Genomic DNA, 21,351 nt, shown 5'->3' with positions numbered 1-21,351 from the left:
ATGCCGCGGCGGCGAGAGTCGGGACTTAAGATACTTGGAGCGCCGGCCAGCGAACGCTAATAAAAGCGGTCGTAAAACAAGTTTGCCTAATTGATCGAGCGTACGCCAAAAAAAAAAAAAAAAAAAAATTAAAAAAAAAATATATATGAAGAGGAAAGGAGACGGCAACGAAGATGCCTCAGGCCAAAGAAAATCAGACAAAGGCAACGACTGGAACTGGAACTGCAACTAAGGCCAGTCCACGGTCCATGTTCACATCAAGGCGTTAATATTATACCAAGCTTGCGCCCGCTTCTCCTTCTGCTTTAGGTCCCAATCGGCATTTTTGCCATACCATCGACGACACTTCAAAGGCAGCGCCACTTGGCGGTGGCGTTACTCCGCGGCGGCGTTGTGCGTCGGACAGGCTTTTAAGCGATGACACCAAATCGCTATTTAGACACTGGCCCGGCTGAGCCGATGAGCCCGAGGCCGAGGCCGAGGCCAAGCCCGAGATCGAGCCCGTGACCGAGCCGGAGCCCGAGCCCCAGCCCTAAGCTGGAGCACATTGCTGGGCTTTCTTTGGGGCCGTCGCCTTTTCACTTACTTGTTAAGATTTTATGGTCTACCCTGCGCTGTGGTCCGTGGAGGTCATTAAAATTAATTTGGATCAATTTGGTTTGCTGCCAAATTGTTGACAATGAAATATAACAGGCTTGGGCCGCCAGGTGACAATGCGGACGACTCCACGTCCGCCGCACAGCCAGCTCTTGGTGGAGTCATCAAAAGTCTTAAGTGTCGTGCGTTTACAACTTATTTATTTTTTTTTTAAAATGATCTTAAGTATACTAGCTTAACTCTAAAAGATACACACATCTATTTATAAGAAATATATAGTCTACTCATAGTTGGCACATAATAGACCCTATGTATGGAACCCAAATCATTTGGAATAATTTGTAGCATGTAGTTGACTAAGGGTAAGAGGAAGACAAAGAACTAGCTGCCTTCTAAATGGCAAAATAATTTGGCTCAGAAATATTTAAATTTACAAGTTCCGTTTTGCGAAGTCAATTATAGAACTATTTAGGGAAAAACAACTTTCTGTTTAATTTAATATATATATTTTGCTTTAGGTTTTTAAAGCTTTCCGTTTTTTTTTTTTATAATTTAACAAAAAAAATGCTTGAAACGAAAAAAAACTCCTGTTAAAATGAAAATTGTTTGCCTCTAGTTAAATTAAATTTACTGACTCGCTGCATTCAAAAGCTTCATTCATTCAGTAATACATAAAATATTTTCATAGGACATAGGACATAGAAGAGTTACGCAACACATTCAAAAACTTAAAGCAACGAACTGGAACTAATTCTTTTAACATTCAATAAGTGTGCTACAACAGAATTTTAACAAATTCTTTTCAAATTAGGTACCGTAGCTAGTTCCAAATTGGCCTCAAACAGAAGCAGAGCTTGGTCTATTTACGAATATTTTCTAACTGGGATATTTTCGACCTATCTAAGCTTATACAAATAATTTATCAATCGTAACATTTTGGTGAAGTTAACTATAGTTTAAATAGTATGTAGTTTAGTTATTCGAAGATCGTTCAGGCAGACCTGTGCGTGTTATGACGCTTGGAGTCAGCTCGCTGTTAGAACTGCGCCCACTTTCGATTGGCGGAACACTGTAAAGGAAATATATCATTTAAAAATCAAATTTGGCTTGCATTAAATTTACTTACGACTGTGCAATCTGGCGGTTCAATGTGGTCGAATTTGGCAGATGAGGCGATTGACTCTGATCCGGAGGCTGCTGCTGCTGCTGTTGCTGTTGCTGTTGTTGTTGCTGCTGGCTGTAGGCCGAGTGGCTCTCGCTAGTCACATGATGACGTGACATGTTCAATGTGCCATCGGAAGTTGGTGCTGTGGGATTTAACGCAATGGCCACCACACGTGATCCGGTGGCGGGGCCTGTTGTGGACATATCGTGCAGCTCGGGACTTGTATTCTGTTGGCTATTCAGCAATCCCACTGTAACCTGTGACGGATACAGCTGGCTACTGTTTACCATCAAATTAACACCCTGTGACATGCCTGAAAAGTGCAACAAAAAAATTAGACATTTAATTTTGCGTCAATAATCAATATGTAGTATATGTTCATATAAGAACATTAAGTCATGTAATTCGTGATAATGTAAGATTATTTCAAATTATATTTGTATTTAAATAAAATTAATTTAATATATATTTTCTCATAAATTCAGATAAGATTTACAGAAAGTGTTAATTATTTTCCGTTGTGATTGAAATCTAATCATTTTTTTTTTTTAGCTCACACTAATTTACTTCCCCTCGCCCACTCTGTAATCGTATCCATTGGCCTTTCTTTTCTCTGCTTTCTATTTATTTGTTTCATCATATGTATAATTTCCGTCTGCCTTGAACTTATGGCACTTAAATTAATTTCTAGAATGAGATAGGCTATAAATGTATTGTGGCACTTTCAGGAAAATAGTGAAACCAAAAACGCTGAAAACCTCCTTAAAAATTCAGCTACAGATCTCTTATAGTATATATAAATGTTAACCATTTTGAATTAGTACCCATTGATATATTAGAATAAAAATGTGAAAGATGGGGCCCCATAATATATGTTTATATCCTTGGCTAGAATATCTAGATACTATAATTTGGGGTGTAGGCTATGCTATACCAAAATATTTGAATGTCAGTTTGCAGACAGTTCAATGCCTAAGACAGAATATTTTCTAGTCGGGCAGATCAGATTACTCACTTGGAAGTGCTCGATGGGGTAGAGGTCCTCCATTGTTCTTTGGCTTGCGTTTGCGCTTCTGTATGCCGTCCTTCTTCATGGAGAGCGGGCGATTCATGTTGTGCAGCTTAAAGTACAGGCCGCAGGCATTGCAGACGGGATTGCCCTCGTTGTTCCGCCGCCAGAGCGTCGTGGAGTTGGTGTGGCAGTTGGCGCAGATAACCCCACTGCGGCGATTGTTGGGCGCAGCGGCTGCCTTCGGCTTCTGGCGCTGTGGAACATGCCGACCTGCCTGCCCGCGTACATAGCTGGTGCAGTTTGGACAGTTGGGCCAGTCCGTGCCCTTGCGCACAAACGGTGTCTGGCAGGTCTCGCACTTAAGCTCCTGCAATCCGTGTGTGGAGGGCGACGTGGCATTGGACGCTGTCAGGCTGGGATCATAGCTGCTGATGCTGCCAGCTGGCGGCCAGTGAGCGGCGGGCATGTTGCCGGTGGAATAGTCATCAATTACCTGCGTAGGATAGTTCGACTGCAGGTTGGCCAGGGCGTTAAGCTACAATTGGTGCGTACTGCTAGGTGCTATACTTACAAAGGACACATTCTGATATTCGCCGCCGGCGGTGGTCCACAAGCCCGCATCAGTGGCATTGGTGCCGTCCAAGAAGGATATCGTTTGATATGGTCCCGCCGTTTGCCTCAATGGATTCAAATTTGGATCGGATTTGGTTATAAACTGCGCTGTTCCTGGCACACTGTAAATGGTGTTGCCTTGCTGCAGCGTGGCCGCCGCATAGCTATTACTGCTGAAGGTTGAGTTGGGCGGAAAGGCATACGCATTGCCCAGGTCCGCATATGTCTTGGACTCGTTGGGATGCACGCTGGCATCCACTACGGATGCATCATAGTACAGATTGCCGCCGGGCGCCTCTGCATCTCCGCTGGCGGTGGTAAAGCGTCCATCCTCTGTCACATAGCGCACATGGGTGTGAGCAGCGGCGGCTGCTGCTGCTGCTGCGGCAGCAACTGCTGCTTGTTGATGTTGTTGCTGTTGCTGCTGCTGGTGATGCTGATGTTGTTGCTGCTGCTGCTGCTGCTGCTGCTGCTGCTGCTGGTGATGATGCTGCAGTGCAGCCTCGCTGCTGACCACAATGGCATCGCCATAAGGTCCGCCATTGGGGGTGGGGCATTGCTGTTGTTGTTGTTGCTGCTGCTGTTGGTGTGCGTGCTGCTGTTGCTGTTGCTGTTGCAGGTGCTGAGCTTGCGCATCTCCTGGGACATCGCTTTTGTCGATGTTCTCTATTTTAATGGGCGTGCCATCATCGCTGCTGCAAATAAGTTGGCCCGAGGGGTAGGCATAAAGCGTGCCGGGTGGCGCATTGGCCACCTGTTCGGCCACCTCAACTGCAGTCCGCGGCGCCATCTGAATGTAGTGGGGTGAGTGATGCGTGCCGCGCTGATACTCAATGTGGGTCTCGGGCGCTGAATTGGAGCTGGCGCTGCTGTTGTTGGTGCTGTGTTCCCCGTCCCGTGTCTCGCTGCGGTGGGACATGAATTACACAGGTTTTACAGGGTATGTTAGAAGTTTGTTGCGAGTCTACTTACAGTGTGCCCGCTGTGGTGAGAATGCGTCGCTGTTGGGTGCGTGGCACTACGACATACTGTGTCTGCTGCTGTTGCTGCTGCTGCTGCTGCTCTTCGGAATCGCTTGGCTGGCTGTTTGTCTGCACCAGAACGCCAACTGTTGGGGGCGGCTGCTGTTGATCCTGTTGCTCCTCCAGCACGCTGTTGGCCTGTGGATCGTTGCCGTTGCTTGTCTCAATTTTGATTTTATCCAGCAATTGCAGCTGCTGTTTGCTAAGCACCTGTTGCTGTTGCTGCAGTTGTTGCTGTTGCTGTTGTTGCTGCTGTTGCTGTTGCTGTTGCTGTTGCTGCTGTTGCTGTTGCTGCGGCGTCGTCTGCGCTTCCATCTGCAATGTCCAAGGCACAAATGATGAATGGATAACATATTGTTGACAGCTTGTTGTCAAAAGTGTGACTCCAGTTCCGGCCACACAATGCGAACTTGGCCGGCCGCCTCTATTTCCGCCACACAGTGTCAACAAGCGCAAAAACAAAAACCCAATACCCCCAGACTGAGACTCACAGCCGGCAACGGCAATGTTCAAAGGTGCCGCCCAGCTCACAGCTCGCAGCTCGCAGCTCAATTTGTCGCCTACAAATCATAAAACACAAAATGCGAGTGCCGTTCTGGCCCGACTTGCACTCTTGCGGCCTGCGCCTGAACCTCTCTGTTTGCTGTCTGCCTCCTCATCGATGTTGTGCCAACGCACACCACACTCCACACTCCACACACCACACACCACACGGCGCACACATTTTTCACTTTTCCCAATTACAATGCAACAAACTGTGGCTCACTTCTTGTTTTTTTTTTTTTTTTTTGTTTAGTCACAGAACTCAGTTTCGTTTTCGGTCTTGTCCGGAAATCAAAATTAACAATTTCGCGTCAGTTTAAAAAAAAAAACCAAGTATTTCAACAAAACTATAAAAAGAAAAAACTTGTTGCTTTGGTACGTCAGCGCGGTTTATGACCTCATTTGGTGGGGGTGGCGCAGACAAGTGTCAATATGCGATCGTCAGCGTCACCTGATTCATGACGGTGCCTCGCGGCCCTAACTGTGCTTTACTCCTCACTCTTAACGAGTTCCATAAAACTTCAAGCTTTTAGGTGCGTTTTTATGTCACCACCACAGGGAAAGTCCCAACTACGACAAGCACTAAGCAATATTAAATTCAAGGCTGCCTGCACATAAAATTGGTGAGCAAATAAAAAGGCTCATTATGCACGTCTTTGAGCTGTTGTTAAACATTAATTGAAGGACTATAGTATTACTTCTTCTAAATACCTTTTGACAAAAATATATTTTTATATATAATTATGGTATTCGAAAAAATAAATCACATATATATACTAAGTTTGGCCGTTGAGCAATTGAGCCAACGTCGAGCGGTCTGCTTGTAAAAATATTTGACTCTAAATCTCTGCGGATAAATCTTGAATTAGTTTCGTTCTTATTGGCCGATCGGAGTATCGGAAAATATAATTGGGATGGATACGTGTCGACTTAGAGATACAAACTTTGGTTCGGATTGTATCATCTCAGATACTCATTGCATACCAAGTAGTAAAAAATATCTATTTAAATATCGCCCTACTATGATACTTAGAGTACGTCATGATTCGCTTTACTTTTAATATGAACCTGTGTGTTTGAGCGTATGTCAGTATGTTTGTTTCTTCTTTGAGATTTCGGTTATTGAATCAAATATTCGGTGCGTGCAGGAAACATTTTTCGACGAATTCTTTAGGAATTTCTTCACTTCACGTTAAATTCTGTTTTACTTGACATTCGATCGATTTAAGTAGAATTAAATCGTGTAGAATATGATTCATAGAAGATCGTAAAAAGTGCGCAGGTATCAAAGTCTCAGTGTCAACTTATTAAAATGAATAATTATTAGTACCCAAATTTAAATATTAAATAGACATTTGTCATCGCTCCAGCTAAAATGTATTTCCATACCCTCTACCCTCTACACCCATAAGGGAATAAAATACATACATTTATTCTTTCAGAATTTTGATTTTAGCCAGCGCAACTATAAATTGCTAAAAGTTGTTTATAAATATATTTAAACAAGTAGTTGGAGCAACACGAAATGCAAAGTTCAATGAATCTTGCTCAGAGATAATAATAAAATGCAAACGTGATTGCTTATAATCTAGGATGTATTGTATGATATGATACCCGTTCACGATATGCTATATGCACGTGTGTCAATGTTTGTGTCCATGTAGAACAATATGTGTGCATATGAAACAGAAAGTTTAGTTAAGATACTGCCGCCAAACGACAATATCTTATCCGTTGACTGCTATCAGCATACACAATCAGCTGTTGCTACTGCTGCTGCTGCTGGGCGGATCGCTGCTGTGGAGCCGGGAGGTCATATTTGCCCTTTGGATCGATTGGCTACGTCATCGATAGACACGGAACAGATAAAAGCCAAGCAAGAAACAAATATTACAGTGCATAAGTTTAGCCGCAGGCCTTGTCTACATGTCAGCGGTATGTGAGTTGCGAGTATTTGCTTGGCTTTAGTCCACAGTTTGTCATGGGTGCGGATACGCATTTATGAATGAAATCTGTGCAGTCACACCTACAATGCTCTTTTTTTTATTTTTTATCTTTATAAACAAGAGATATTGGCTTTATGCATAATCGTAGCTCTCTTCGCTTTCGTTGGCGCTGGACTGAAGTGGGGCGTAGCAAAAGGCAAGATGAAGCGCTACGATTAGATTTGCCAGCTACCCAAATTAATTAAGAGCCCCTTTGCAATGAGTTTTTCTAATAAAAAAAAGTGTATATAACTATTTATATATATGGTAGGGCCGATAAGATGCCCGCTGGCAGCTGCATTTACAACTCCATTAAAGTGCCATCAACTAAATGGCCCAAGCCGCTTTGACCCTTGAGCTTATCAGAGCTCAACGTCAACTGGCAACTGGCAACTGGCAACTGGCAACTGTCAACTGGCGACGCGTGTCTAATAAAACTATCTGAGACTGAGTATCTAACCCGGCCCCGTGGACTATCGCAATCAATTGCAGCCGCCGCCGATGCCGCCATTGACCAACTGTTAACTGGTCCTCGATTGCGATTGGTTCGCGCTGCGCACTTCCGCTGCAGATTAGAGGCAACCCCCCCTGAGGCACTAAGGGTTGGCAATTGAATTTCATTCATAACGCATTTCACTTCCACATCTGATGGGCTGGCTGGCTCATCCCTTGCGTGGCGAGGCGATAAGATTGACATAAATTTCACATTACTTTGGGCACAAAAAAATACAAAAATAAAACACACGAAAGAATTGACCTTTTTTCATGAATGAAAGAACTGCGCGTGCTGTGTGCCGGACTCGCTGCCAAAGGACCCGAAGGATCTCTCCTGGTCTATGTGTGCGTGTTTTTATTTGAAGGTATTTTAACGCCACTGCCACAATTTCGCTTTGGCCTCATAAAGATAAAACATCTTTCCACATTTGAGTTTTTTTTTTTCAAATGCATTTATTTCGAAGAACAAAAATGTCGCATTTGTGGAACTGCGTGCAAGCGGCTCGATGAGTCATTCATTATAAATCAATTTGTCTTATCTCAGCGACAATTGTCTCTGTCTGTCCCTCCAAAAGAATAAAAACGAAAAATCTGTTAGCTGCCGTTTTTATCCGAACAAAATGGTTGAAATCGAATAGAATTCAATTTGCAGAAACGATTTCTTATTAATATTTATGAAATATTTCAAGACACTTTTCCCTTTTATATAAATTGTGCTCCAACTTAGCAAATATTCTCAGCTCATTAACTTTTATTTTCACAATTGAGAACATTTACGACAATGCCATAAAAAGTTTATTGTCGCTCATCTGTAGATTGTCAACTTAATGAACCGGCGTGAGAAACCACTGAGATCTTTAGATGCTCACACAGTCTCGTTAGAGTATCTTTAAGTTAAAGATGAATTGATTTAAAATGGAACTTGGTTTTTTCGTTAATTTTATGCTAGATAATTAGATTTCAGTCTTGGAAAACCCGTTGATTTAAAAACTGAAACTAAATAGCCTATAAAGATATATAAGATATTTCGGAGTACACAATATCAAGATACATTCATTTTTAATTGACCATTAAAAACTTCATGAATTCAATTCGGGCAAACAAAATGCTTACATTAGCTAATATATATATATATATATGTATATATATATATATATTTACTGACTTTTAAGCACTTGCTTATTATATTATTATATTTAATTGTCGCATCCATACGAACCTTCAGCTGCATCTTGATATCGACTATATCAACACTTTTGCAAACCATCAAGCGTTCGTTGATTTGGCTCTCGACTATTGTTGTTTAGTTTTATCTAAGTTGCGGTTTTTATCACTTGATTTTTTTGTTTTTAAAAATTATCACAAACACTGGTAAATGTTTTTTTTTTTTTTGTTTTTTGTTTTGTTGTATGCTTCGGAAACACGCTGTTTATCGCCGCAGTTAGAAAAGCGCGCGCTTTGGAAAATGCTTTCTGTTTTTGTTATTTTTCCAAAGTGGTAAAATTCAATTCAGTTCGATGAAAATTGTGCGCAAGTTGTGTGGGCAAAATTGGTAGGGAAGGCTTTTGGCATCCGTAGACCGTTTTCGTTGTTTCCCGCGCGGCATTTAATAATAATAATAAGTGCTATTTTTTCGAGACCAACTCGGGCCCGGGCTGATGGCGACGACAACACCGATACCAACACCGATGTCGACGTCGATGTGGACGCAACGCATTGCGGTGCCTGCCGCGCTTAGCACCTTTACCTCAGTGCCCAATTATAAAACGCACACAGACGCAGTTTGCAGCGCTTCATTTAGAAGTATATAGCATATATAGCATATAGTGTGTGCGTGTGTGTGTGTGTGTGTGTGAGTTATGATTTATTTCTACACTCTTGCAGCGCTCTTTTAACTGTCGTTGTATTAGTGCTCTGGTATTGCTTATCTTATCGCCAGCGATAAGGTGTATATGACTATGTGTGTGTGTGCAGGTGTGTGTGTGTGTGTGTGTGTGTGTGTGTTAGTGTTTGTGTTTGTGTTTGTGTGAATAGCAAACAACAACAGGCAGCAACGGCAACGTCGACGAATGTTACTGTTGCCAGCGATAAGTATCTCATAGATACAAATTGCGCATGCGTGCTCAGAAACATTCCGTAGCGTCAACCAAATATTTAAGAGCCAGCCCAGACCAGACCAGATCAGACCCATATGTAGTTTATGGACACGGCTCCAGTTTCAACTCCAGCCAGCGCAACCGCCCCCCTTGGCATCCATTTCGATTCTATTGCAGGCCACCTATTTGTCGATTGTGCAATTTAGCTGGGCGCATTTTCTAATTGCAGTCGTAAAACACTTTTCTGGCAAACTAATAAACCGTACGCCAAGTTAGTCAACACATTTAGCTACACAATGGGCCTGGCACTCAGACACCTGTCCGGACCCGGGCATAAATTTATTTACGGTCTGGCCCCCTCCGGCTCTAAGAGTAGGTGGGCAGCTTTGCTCCACTTCATAAATGTCTCAAGTGTTGAAACTAATGAAATTTAACGACAACAACAATCCTAGCAGATACTATTTTTAAACATACTTAAGCTCGTGCTTTGGCACGCATTATAAACACACGTGGCCGAGGATCAGGTGTGCTGAAATTGTGTCTAAGCTTCTAGCCGAGACACTTGCCAAATGGGCTGAAATAATTTTACAATTTGATATGCCATTTAATTATAAAATGCCAATTAATTAAACTAGTTTTTTAAAATATATACATAATTACCAGTTCTTAGCCGTTGACATTTTCATATAGAAGTTGAGCGTGAAATTTCACCTTCAGTCTCAATGGGCATCTACCAAATATTTGGCGAGATGCGTTTTTGGTTCGCTTCATAGTGCAAAACAAATCAGTTTCGAACTTCGACTTGATGTCTATATTGCTGTTCATAGATATTTTGCAGAAAATCATTTTTATTATGAAAAGTTCAAACATAAAGATTCAAAATAATTTTTTACACATTATAAGGAAGAGTTTTGAACAGTCGCTCTGGCTCAGGGTTTCTTATTGAGTAATAAAATAAAAAGAAATTGTTTATGGTGCAATGCAATTTTAATTTTTATTTAGTTATTTATTTATATTGTAGCTGTAGTTAACCTAAGAAAAATAAGGCGCTCGCTGCCGAATCATATGGCAATAAACAAGATCTATGCCTAATTTTGGGGTATATGTACATGTTTTCTTATACTAACAATACATTTGAGATTAAAGTGAACTTAAAAAGTTGGTATATCGTAAAGGAAGTCTTTGGAAAGTCAAAGGTGCATACGTTTTATTTATGCTGGGAATGCTTAAACGAGGTGCTAGATATTACTCTGTTGCAGAAAAGATATAATTGTGGACATACTTATTTCATAGAGGAGGATCACAAATATTTGTTATTTGGGCTAATGTTTGCAAATGTGGCTTGTCTATGGGTTTGTAAGGTGGAACACCAATTAAGGTGGTGATATTTATATTGCAAAATGGTGTTCAGGTCATGTTTATATCGTCCCGCCTGCTTATATCAGAGTCAATGCCATCTGTTTATGAAAGAGAATCGTTAGCGTTTAACAAGTTGGGATTAATATTTTGATACCATAATAACGAGCTTATTTATTATGTAATATGTTTCATTATGTCAAATTTTTTAAGATTTTCGCGTTTTTAGAATCTTGATAAAAACCTTTTAGATGTGCAAAAGTCCCGAAAATAAATGGAGAATACGCATTTATCAGTTAATAACTAGCATATGAATTAATATCACGTTTAGAACCAAAGGTAAATATGGCTACACACATAATTTTACCAAAAACCGGTTCTTGACAATATCATAAATTGTTTATAGTTGCAGCCATAAAGCAGCCATATATATGACGGCCTTTAACAAGCCCCTTGTATAGTAGAGCGGAGCAGGGAGCCAGGAACGGGCGCACATAAATTAAATTTAATGAAAAATTAGCTGGCCAGGTTGTCGGTTTTATGCCGCTGCAATTACGAGCAGCTTTCTTTTAGTTGGCAATGCGTGCACGCAGGAGGAGGAGGAGATTCTAATTGTATGATGCATATAGGTTCTGATATCGCCTACAATGGCATTGCCTGATAAATTTAATTGTTTCGACTTGAGGCAAACATAAATCATGGGGCAAATCTTAAAAGCACAGCCAAAACAAAAGTATCTAATAGTTTGCCTGTTTAAAGTAGCCACACTCGAGGCATATGCCAAGATATGCAGCCGGAGCGTGTCACAGACTATCAACGCGGTGATTAATAACAAATGCGAAATGAAACTCAAAAAGCTGACAGCCTTCACCCGCCAGCACCGAACCAACAACTCTGACGTTGTTACAAATGGCGCAACATGAATTGAACATTACGATTAAGTCCAGAAGAGGCACATCGTATGTGGCGCTATGGCATACTCTGATTCAAACAGAGTCTGGCCAGTCAAAATATTGCTTTTGGTGTAAAGTCGTGCAATTGATACCCCTAAGCTGATGACACAGGCCGCCTAGCTTAAAAATTTAAGACCAAAATTTATGGCCATAAGACGCAAGACTTATTGGCGGCGCATACTAAGGAATTTATGGCGCTCGATTCTTCCAGTGGGGTTTTCTGACCAACACCCATATAAGTAGACACGATAGCATACAAGAGCTGTTCGTATCTTTCCTAGAATCACATTTGCTACCCTTCAACTTTTCCATGCACTTTCAAGTGTTCTGCGCTCTGCAAAATGAAAACGAAACTCAGTTATCAGTACTTCTTCGACTTTTGACAGTATCGACGATCAGTTGAAGAGCTGCTGACTTTTCGAAACCTAATTTATATAAATATATATATATGTAGAAATACATAGACACTCATATATATAAATACATATATATATAACGTACGCAACAATTGCTGCTTCAATTTGGTGAACTTGTTTTTACCATTCGCTTCTAATTATACCATGGACACCTGGCAAATGGTTAAAGGGGGTATGATGGTTTTGTACAATAAGCCTAGAGAAGGAAAAAAAGAAAAATGCAATAATTTTTGGAGCACACATTTGAATGTCACATTTATGCGGTGAACATTTCAAAAGCAACAAAGTTAATCGGGAAAGCATTGCCCAAAGCGCGGGGCTAAGGATGTCTGGAAGATAGGGTATCGTCTAGTCGGTCAGTCTCGCTCTTACACGTTTTTTATTTTTTGTTTTTTAGCGGTCGTCTGGGCGGCTGATAAGGAACTCCAAGAAAATTAAACGCCCAAAATGCGCACAAAGGCGCGGCATAGTTTTAATTACTTACTTATAACTGAAAATTGGGAACAGCAACAAAATGTTGTGCCGCATTTCTATTTCCTTTTGTTTTTGTTCTTTTTTTTTTTCATTAAATCCATGCCAGACTGCGGGGGATGGGCAACAAGAAGAGCAAGAACCACCACCAACGAGTAACAACCACCAATAAAGGCCAAGGCTTTATGGCGTGGTTCAATCAAATTAAAATGAATATTTTGTAATGGCGTCGTTGTTGCGTTTGGCTCGGTGAAAGTAAATTGAGTTCAAGTAATTTCTATTAACCTGCTATGCTCTTGGGCCATAAATCATCCAAGGCACGCAATGAAAGCCACACACAGCTGCCAACCACCAGCTACCGTTCATTTCAGTCTAAGTTGAGTTTTTGAGTGGAAATTGCCTTCAAGATGTGAACGCCAGTTACTAAAATGTATCTATTGATACGTATACGAGTAACTGCACGGAACGATGTCTCACTGAGCAAACGGAAAAGTTAAGGAAAGTTTCAGTTTATTCGCTTCAAAACTATTGAACGAATGACCATAGTTAAAAGCTATATCATGAATCGGTTAAAGAGGGCAATATTTGGGGTGAATCAGATCTGTAAGCCCTTACAAGAATTCAGTACTCTAGGTTCCGTTTGTTAACTTGGTTTTCCACATCCATGAAACCAGATTCTATTTCATTTTCATAGAGAAAATGAGTTCTAATTTTCATCTCTACTCAAAAATTAGTATCAGCAAAAAATAATAAAGTAAATTGATATATTGTCTTAGTCAAAAGTCTATTGAATTTTATCAAAACTACATTGGAAGAAAATGTGTTTAGGTTCGCTTCATAGTAAAAATAAACTATGATTCCGGTTCGCAGTCTTGGCCTAATTGATTGATTCAAACAGACAAGCTGCGTCGATGTAATCCTGTCCGTACATCAATCTTAGAATGACCATTATTCTCAGACAATTTCTGATAAAAATCACACCGTATCCCAAAGCCTAACTTTGAATATATATTTACAATAAGCTGACATCTTAAGGTCTTACATTTTTTATAAAGTTCGAAAGAAGTTAATAATAAGATAGAAGAAAGAACCCAGCTGCTCCACAAATGCGCAGCTGCCAACTATTTGGTTGGTTCAGTTTATAGCTGTGAACAGGATGTCTGTTGGGAATAATAACAGAGATTTCTTATAAATGACAATAAGCTTTTATGTTTACTTTAAACCGTTTATAGATTGATTAAACGTCGACACTTAAATTCTCAAGTGGTGCACATCTAGAGTCTAGTTGGTTGATGTGAGCATCAGGAGGTTCTTGAAATCGCTTTACTGGCAAACTGTCCACTGTTGGTGTTAATACTTTGATGATGTTTGCCTCGAGCCGCTCAATTCGAATTTCAGGCAATACTAAAACCCAACTCGACAGCAAGGAAATATTCTTTACACGATTTTCCCAGATGCAATTAATATTTTTTAATCTTCAGCTAATTTGCATACTTATATTATATTTACGAAAAAATATTGATTTCTTGGAGTTTCTTGTTTTGAAAAGTTTTCATTGGTTTTCCACAAACTATATCTTAAGGTTGTTTGTGATTGGTAATAAAGTTGGAAATGCTTTTAAGGCTTGTGATTTATAACACATACGCACTGTTGAACAGACTGCCTGAATTTGGTTTGCCTAGAGAGTGAAATACTTTGCAACAAATCATTGAAGAGTGTGTGGAATGCCAGTTCGACTACCATTCTAGTGTTTGGTTGTAGCGCTGCAGGTGCGAGTTAATAAGTTAGCTTGATAGCTTGTGAATCCTGGTAATAATCATAATGAAACCTAAATTGGCTTTGTATATGTAATAATAGAACGTATATAGCGTGCACATATAAAGCTTGTATAAAACCTTTATGTACCCAATGACAACATCGAGTGGAGCGAAAAAATAAGGTCTCATTTGTTTGTCGCTTGGTAACGCGACTTTCCGTTTGCCTTCTTTGTACGTATACGCACCTTTGTTTACCAATATGACCAGACATGACTCATTATAATAACTGGCAATCCATAATAATCCCTTGTCATTATTGTTGTTGTGATTGTGGCTGTGGTTGTGGTTGTTGGCCTTTGTGGCGAAGGTTCGACAATGACAGCGACGCCATTAACAATCATGGCTACTGGCGCTGGGGTTGAAAGAGGGGGCTTCTGTTGCGGGTTGGTTATTTTGGTAGCCAAACAAGCCGACATCGACAGACACTCAGATATGACGAACATTATTAATTACTTATGAAGCATACCAAAAACAAAAAAACCAGGGCCAAAAACACTAAATATTAAATCAATATATATATATATAGTATTTATATATATATATATAAGTTTGTTTGTAATCCGATTCAATTTATAGAATTGTTTATAAGAGCTGCCACTTGCACTTGATATTGTATTTTATGCCAGTCCACTTCAACGGCCGATAATCGACGTTAGAGCGCGAAATGAAAACGATTTGTGATGGCTATAAACTAAAAGAATATAAGTAGATTCCCGGCGTGGACGTAACGTCAGGCCGGTGTCACATTTCCGCGTAACCTGAGGAAGTGTTAGACGGCTATATGGTAACTTTGCTCGTTACCCCCAATGGCATATTGTGCACAACTGATTGTTCCTATCAACAAAGTGATTTTTCCTATCGTCGTCGCATATAATACACGCATATATATACATATATAACAAACATATCGAATATCTGAGAATAGATAGTGGCCTTAGATAAGTTAACGTATCTTAACAGAGATTTCGAGCCACACACACACACACCCACACCCACACACACACGCACACTCCCACACTTTCACAGAGGCAGACAGCAATAGCAACAGGCCCCCCAAATATGTAAGACCAATTGAGAGCCAGAGGCAGCTGCTCCTTAACCTACTCCAATTGGAGTCGGCTGCTTGTCCATATCTGGCCTGGCTGTGTCAATATCTGGGGCTTACCACTGGCCACCAGGTGTACTGTAGCTGTAATCGCACTTCATTTACTTAACCGATAATGCGTGCCTGGTGACGTTGCCAATTTCTTGCCGGTGACCTAGCTAGATAAAAGTATCTAATCTTGGCTTTTCAGCAATATACATATACATATACATATTTATACATATATAAATACCCCGACATGCACATAATATGCCACTGTATTTATAAGATAATGAAGATTTGCTATCAATTTGTCGCTGCAGTTGTTCTTGTTGTTGTTGCTGCTGCTTTTACTGCTGCTGCTGCTGCTGCCGGCAGTAGGCAGTCGCCAGTAGGATATCGGTATCAGTTTTGGGGTATCTGTTAGGTTTCCCCAGTGCCTGAGGCCCTCTGATTGTTGGGTTTGGTCTGGTTGTGCTTCTGGTTATGGTTCAGTTTCGGTTTCTGGTTCTGGTTCTGGGCTCTGTCGCCTGTTGCTCTGTATCAGTATATCAGTGTTTGAACTGATAATGTCCCAAGATAATAAGCGATAATAATTTGAATTTTTCAGTAATTCCTTAAGTTTGGACGCACAACGGCATGGAATCTAATCACAGTTGGTGAGTGTAACTGGGATTTTCAACATGGAAACATTGTTATTTTCGAAACGCGCTCGTCGCACATTTAGGATAAACTCAATATTCAAATAGAAGTCAACAAAAGCAATTGATATTTATAAATATGTGTGATATATTTACATTCCATATGGATCCAATTAAAATGCCGACACAAAGCGATTTGCAATCAACTAATTAATATTAAATACATAAATTGCCCAAAGTGCTTGCGACAAATATATTGTATGGAAAAGTTTTGACAAATTTAAGAGCCAACATTTGCTGTGTATTGTGCATGGAGTTTCGGAAGTATCATAAATATACTTTAAAAATATTATAATTCAAACCCTTAAATGATTCACATCTAAACGGATCTCTTTTAATTGAGTAACGCGCCTGACGTTTTAAATGATTAAAGTTTAATCCGAATTTGATATTAATTAGTCGCTCATAATTTGCAATTGGCCTTAAAAGGTTCAAATTCCTGACCAACACACACACACACACGCACATCTATAACAAAAATAAATTCAAGTATCACTTGAAAGGAAAAGTTGCGTTCAAATAAATAAACAATTTTGGCATGATGATAAGATAAAATTGCGCAATAATTTCAACGATTCTCTAGAAGCAAACATTTCAGTAGAATCTTCGGCATGACGTGCAAAATCCCTAACTATACCAAACTGAATTGTAGGCAAATGGAGAAGATTCGTGGGACTAAAGACAGGCTCTTTCATGGTACTTGTATGCAAAATAAATTTACTACAGTAAATAATGGCATTCACGAATAGTCGAAAATCAATTTCTGAAAAGTTTTCACTCAACTTCTTAAAGTTAGCGTTTGGCAGAAGTCAACAAAAATGTACCCTAAAATTTTTTTTAATAATTTGTTGCTTGCATTATTGATTTTCAACTTTAAACACAATTTAACGAAAACATTAAATACATTCTTTGTTTATTTGAGATATTCAAGCATACAATTTTATACAATTTCTTTTGACATGACTTTATTCATAAATCGATGAATGCTTGATACTGATTATGTAAAACCTAGCAGTATTAAATGTACATTTCATAATGCTGAAAGAAGCCATCAACCTTTAAAATTGCAAAAGCTTATTCAGCTTGAACCAAAAGAAAAAGATAACTCATTAAAACAAGCTCTTGTAATTGTTGTATACGAAGTATATTTTGAAGCAACAATATTGTTCATGTCGAAAGTCTGTCTTCAAAGTTCAAATTGCCAAGACGTTGTCTTGCAGAGCATGTTGATGACAAGCCCGTGTGTCTACATATTTTCATTTGTGCCACTTGCCGCTTGCCGCTTGCCGCCTGCCCCATGCCGAGTCCGCTGCTTTGGCATGTTGTCACGTCACGTTGTCGTTCTGTCATTGCGTCGACAGTCGCTCGCTGCTGTTGCTGTTGCTGTTGCTGCTGATGTTGCTGTTGCGACTGCTTCTACTTTATTTCATTATCTTAAGTACACAATTTGAAGTACAAACGTCAGTTGGCGATAAGGCTCACAGAACGTAACGAGCCAAAGAAAGACATCAGCCAAGGAAACTGTGGCAGGCAACTCAACCAAAAAGCAAAATGCAACAACAGCAACAATCAGAGCAATGTGTAGTGCTGCTCTGCTCTAAATGCAAACTGTTTGCATAACCATTCAAAGACCCGGAACGGTCTCCACTAAATGCAGGCAGCCCAATGTTCTACTATGTGCATTGCATGACATTCTACCAGGAATTTCAGACCAGAGTAAATCAAACAGACTTCAACATATTGAATTAGGCACACCGCAGGCTGAAAACATTTTCCTGTATCTGTCAGATACTTTTATGTACATTTATGCCAGGCTCATTTCTTTTACTTTCTGCATATGGTAAATACCATTATCAAATCATATTATCTTATTTATAAGCATTATCGTGGTCGCAGATACAGATTGCCTATCTATGGCAATGGGCATGTAAAAAAATATAATATCTTACCGTGCGGTTATTTCGTTGCTCGCACAGTAAGTTTTGCACTTTCCATTTAAACACGCACCGCCGTATCCGTCCGATCCGCCCGTCACGCCCATCATAATTGCCCGCATAATAATTATAAAATAATTATTATTATAATAAATTCACCTTTGTGAGCCATAACATCATAAAGTGACACTACAGCAACAAGTCTGAAGGAAAACGCGCCGTTCTATTAAAAAAGCGACAAAAAAAAAAGAACAATAACAACAGTGCCATAAAAGTTGTACGTCAAGCGAAAAATTAACTCATCATAAATTACGAGCTGTGTGTGTTCCTCTATATATGGACATTTGCCGTGTGTGTACCTATATGAATGCGCAAAAATAAACTTGGCTAACTGACAGCGAAAACGTTGAACGTTAATGAAAAACGCGGATTGCAAAGTCATATTTATTTAACATCTTATTATTGAGAATTTTTAAACTAACAGACGAATTCGTTGAAATGAAAGAAAGTATTTCAAACAAAATATATGGTCTTTATCAAAGGTAGCCTTTGTGAAATAACACAACACTTTTTAAGAGTATTCAACAATTTTGTTGTCTTCCTGTTTGCTGGGCAAACTGCATAAAGTTGATTAAGTCTAAGGTTTTATAAAACTAATTTACTTCTTAATCAGTGGTCTTAACTATAACTGTTTGGAGATTTTAGAACAAGGATTTGTCATTTTCTATAAACCATATAAATTGCTTTGAGCTTTAAAAGTGAACTTTGTATGGCCCGCCCCTGTTCCATTTTATTAAGCAGCCGCACAAAAGGCTACAATTGTTAACATTCGGTGCATTGCGCGTATATGCACAATTACACGCACACACACACACATAACCGATTTCTCATGCTTGTATATGCAATTGTGCATGTTGTTGTTGTTGTTCGTGTTCGTGCTCTTGTTCTTGTTGTGTTCGTTTGCGCGTGTGGTAACAGCTGCTCCGCCATTTTGAAATCAAGATGGCGACAACGATAAAAGTTTTCAGCACTTGGAGCGCTGGTGCTATATATTGCTGGTTGTTGTTGTTGTTGTTGTTTTTGTTGTTGCTGCTGTTGCCGTCGGTTTTTTCACTGCTTTATTAAAAGTCTCCAAGTGGCGCAGCTGTCATCATTGTAGAGAACATGTTCATTTGCAGCGACACGCAGTGATGTGCTCTTAATACTGGAGACAGGAGAGAGAGAGAGAGAGAGAGTTGGCAGCCCTTAACTAGTTGATACCGTTGCCTATGCAGTCCCGTTAATATTGGGAAGAGTTGGCAGCCCTCAACTAACTGATCCCAGAGCAAAACAGTTACTAAACCATAGAAAAAGATAGCGGCATTAACAATTGGATTGCAGAAATATCAATTGGAAAATAGAAATCAAAGCAATGAAACTATATCTTATCGTGCGTATTCACATATGATATCATGTAAGACGATGTCTTACTATACATATGTAGCAAGTGGGCATTATCATCCCATTATCTGGGCAGAACTTTGATAGCAACCATGACCCAGCCCCAGTTTCAGCGTCAAGTCTGGCAGTCTGTAGTTTGTAAGCGAAAATCGTTGAGTCAAATATCTATATAAACAGATAGAGCGCGGTTGCAAACACAAACTTTAACTATAGCGAATACAGTTATGTCAAAAATATGGTTCGAACCAACGCAGACAATATGTTTATCAAAAAGACCATTCCAATGTTGACTTTATCTCTGAGGGGCGGCAAAACTAATTCGTTATAAATGGAAAGCATTGGGTCGATGGGTGATGGGCTAGGTGACTTTGCCGCGTTGCCTTATCAGCTATCAATCAAACCCTGCACCGCCTGCAACACACTCACATAACACATAGGCCACACTTGAACATTGCACGAGCCGCCAGCTCACAAAGTTCCCCTCATATATGCGGGACTTTAGTACAGTCACGTAGTCATCAACATTCTCCCTCTCGCTTATGCAAACAGCCCCGCCAATAAACAAAAAAACTGTTTTGCCACATAAAAATGACTTTTTGATTTTGCTGTTGTTTTTGTAACGCGTGACTACAATAAAAAAAAGAAAAGAAAAAAAGAAAAAGCAAATGTACTCAAACTGTAATCACAAAAAATAGAGCAAAAATCATATAGTATGTGTACATAGAGAGGGAGTGAGAACGAAACTGAGAAAGAGAGCCGGGAATGCGACCTTATCTTATCACACAATAGACTTGTCGCATTCATAAATGGCGGCGTATAAGAATATTATGCGACTGTATATGGAAAATGTAGTATATTCCCAACTGAAATGTCAACTGGCTTCCGAACATTTTAAAACGGCTGAGAACCCCATTCTTTTATGCGTTTTCCATTTATAAAATAACATTTATTCATTATTTATTTATTTTTCAAAGCTACTCTGGACGATAAATTAGATAAAATCTCTAAATTAATTGATTAATTGAAAGAAATTATTCGAGAGTCACATATTACATATTCAAAAACTTTTCTTTGAATTCATAAAAAGCCTTTGTAGCAATGTAACTCTGTCAGCTATCATAAACCAGATATCTTATAAATAGTTAATCAATAATTAAATAAATAAATAAAAATATATAATATTTGATCATATTTCTTGTTTTCTTTTTTCGAATAATCTTATGTTGAATAAAAAAGCAGCCAGTGCAAAAGTCTATATCGAACAGATCATAATATCACATTACTTATTTATTAATAATTTAGCAAAAACCTTTCTAATTAGAAATGTTGCTTAGGCTTTTAAATTATAGATAGAAAAGTTTATTATGTATATTGCATTTTCATATAAAATTTAATTTTAAAGTGTATAAAGTATCAAAATCCAATGAGACTCCAATTAGCAAGCCAACTTTCTAAGAATCTGAATTTCCTGACAGCCCAAAAGACTGCAACACTTTTGTCAAGTAGGTTCCATTGCAGCAACAGAAGCCTAACAGTGCGTTTTCACTCTGTTAGCTCATTTTTGCGTTCCGGATGCACATGGCGGAAGTTTTAAGGCTGATCGATAACAAATATTTCGATAAATTGTGTCTGATATTTTAACATTTAACCGT

The 21,351-nt window shown here is 39.5% G+C and overlaps 1 protein-coding gene across 2 annotated transcripts; it reads right to left on the bottom strand.

The window, feature by feature from the left end:
* Nucleotides 1–781: 781 nt before the first annotated feature.
* GATAe (endoderm-specific GATA factor) lies at nt 782–9,143 on the bottom strand. 2 transcript variants are annotated; one of them, XM_015171702.3, is made up of 6 exons: nt 8,651–9,143; nt 4,359–4,723; nt 3,346–4,291; nt 2,778–3,267; nt 1,724–2,075; nt 782–1,666 (listed from the first exon to the last, which is right to left on the bottom strand). In XM_015171702.3, the coding sequence occupies exons 1-6, from the start codon at nt 8,696–8,698 to the stop codon at nt 1,570–1,572; spliced, it is 2,298 nt and encodes a 765-aa protein (XP_015027188.1). In that variant the 5' UTR covers nt 8,699–9,143; the 3' UTR covers nt 782–1,569. The 2 variants fall into 2 exon arrangements, with proteins under 2 accessions (XP_015027188.1, XP_002053368.1); XM_002053332.4 differs by having other exon boundaries at nt 2,778–3,285; nt 8,651–9,142.
* Nucleotides 9,144–21,351: the final 12,208 nt, after the last annotated feature.

This window comes from Drosophila virilis, chromosome 2 (assembly GCF_030788295.1).
Source record: "Drosophila virilis strain 15010-1051.87 chromosome 2, Dvir_AGI_RSII-ME, whole genome shotgun sequence".
Taxonomy (NCBI): domain Eukaryota; kingdom Metazoa; phylum Arthropoda; class Insecta; order Diptera; family Drosophilidae; genus Drosophila; species Drosophila virilis.
This window is presented reverse-complemented; position numbering and strand designations above follow the sequence as displayed.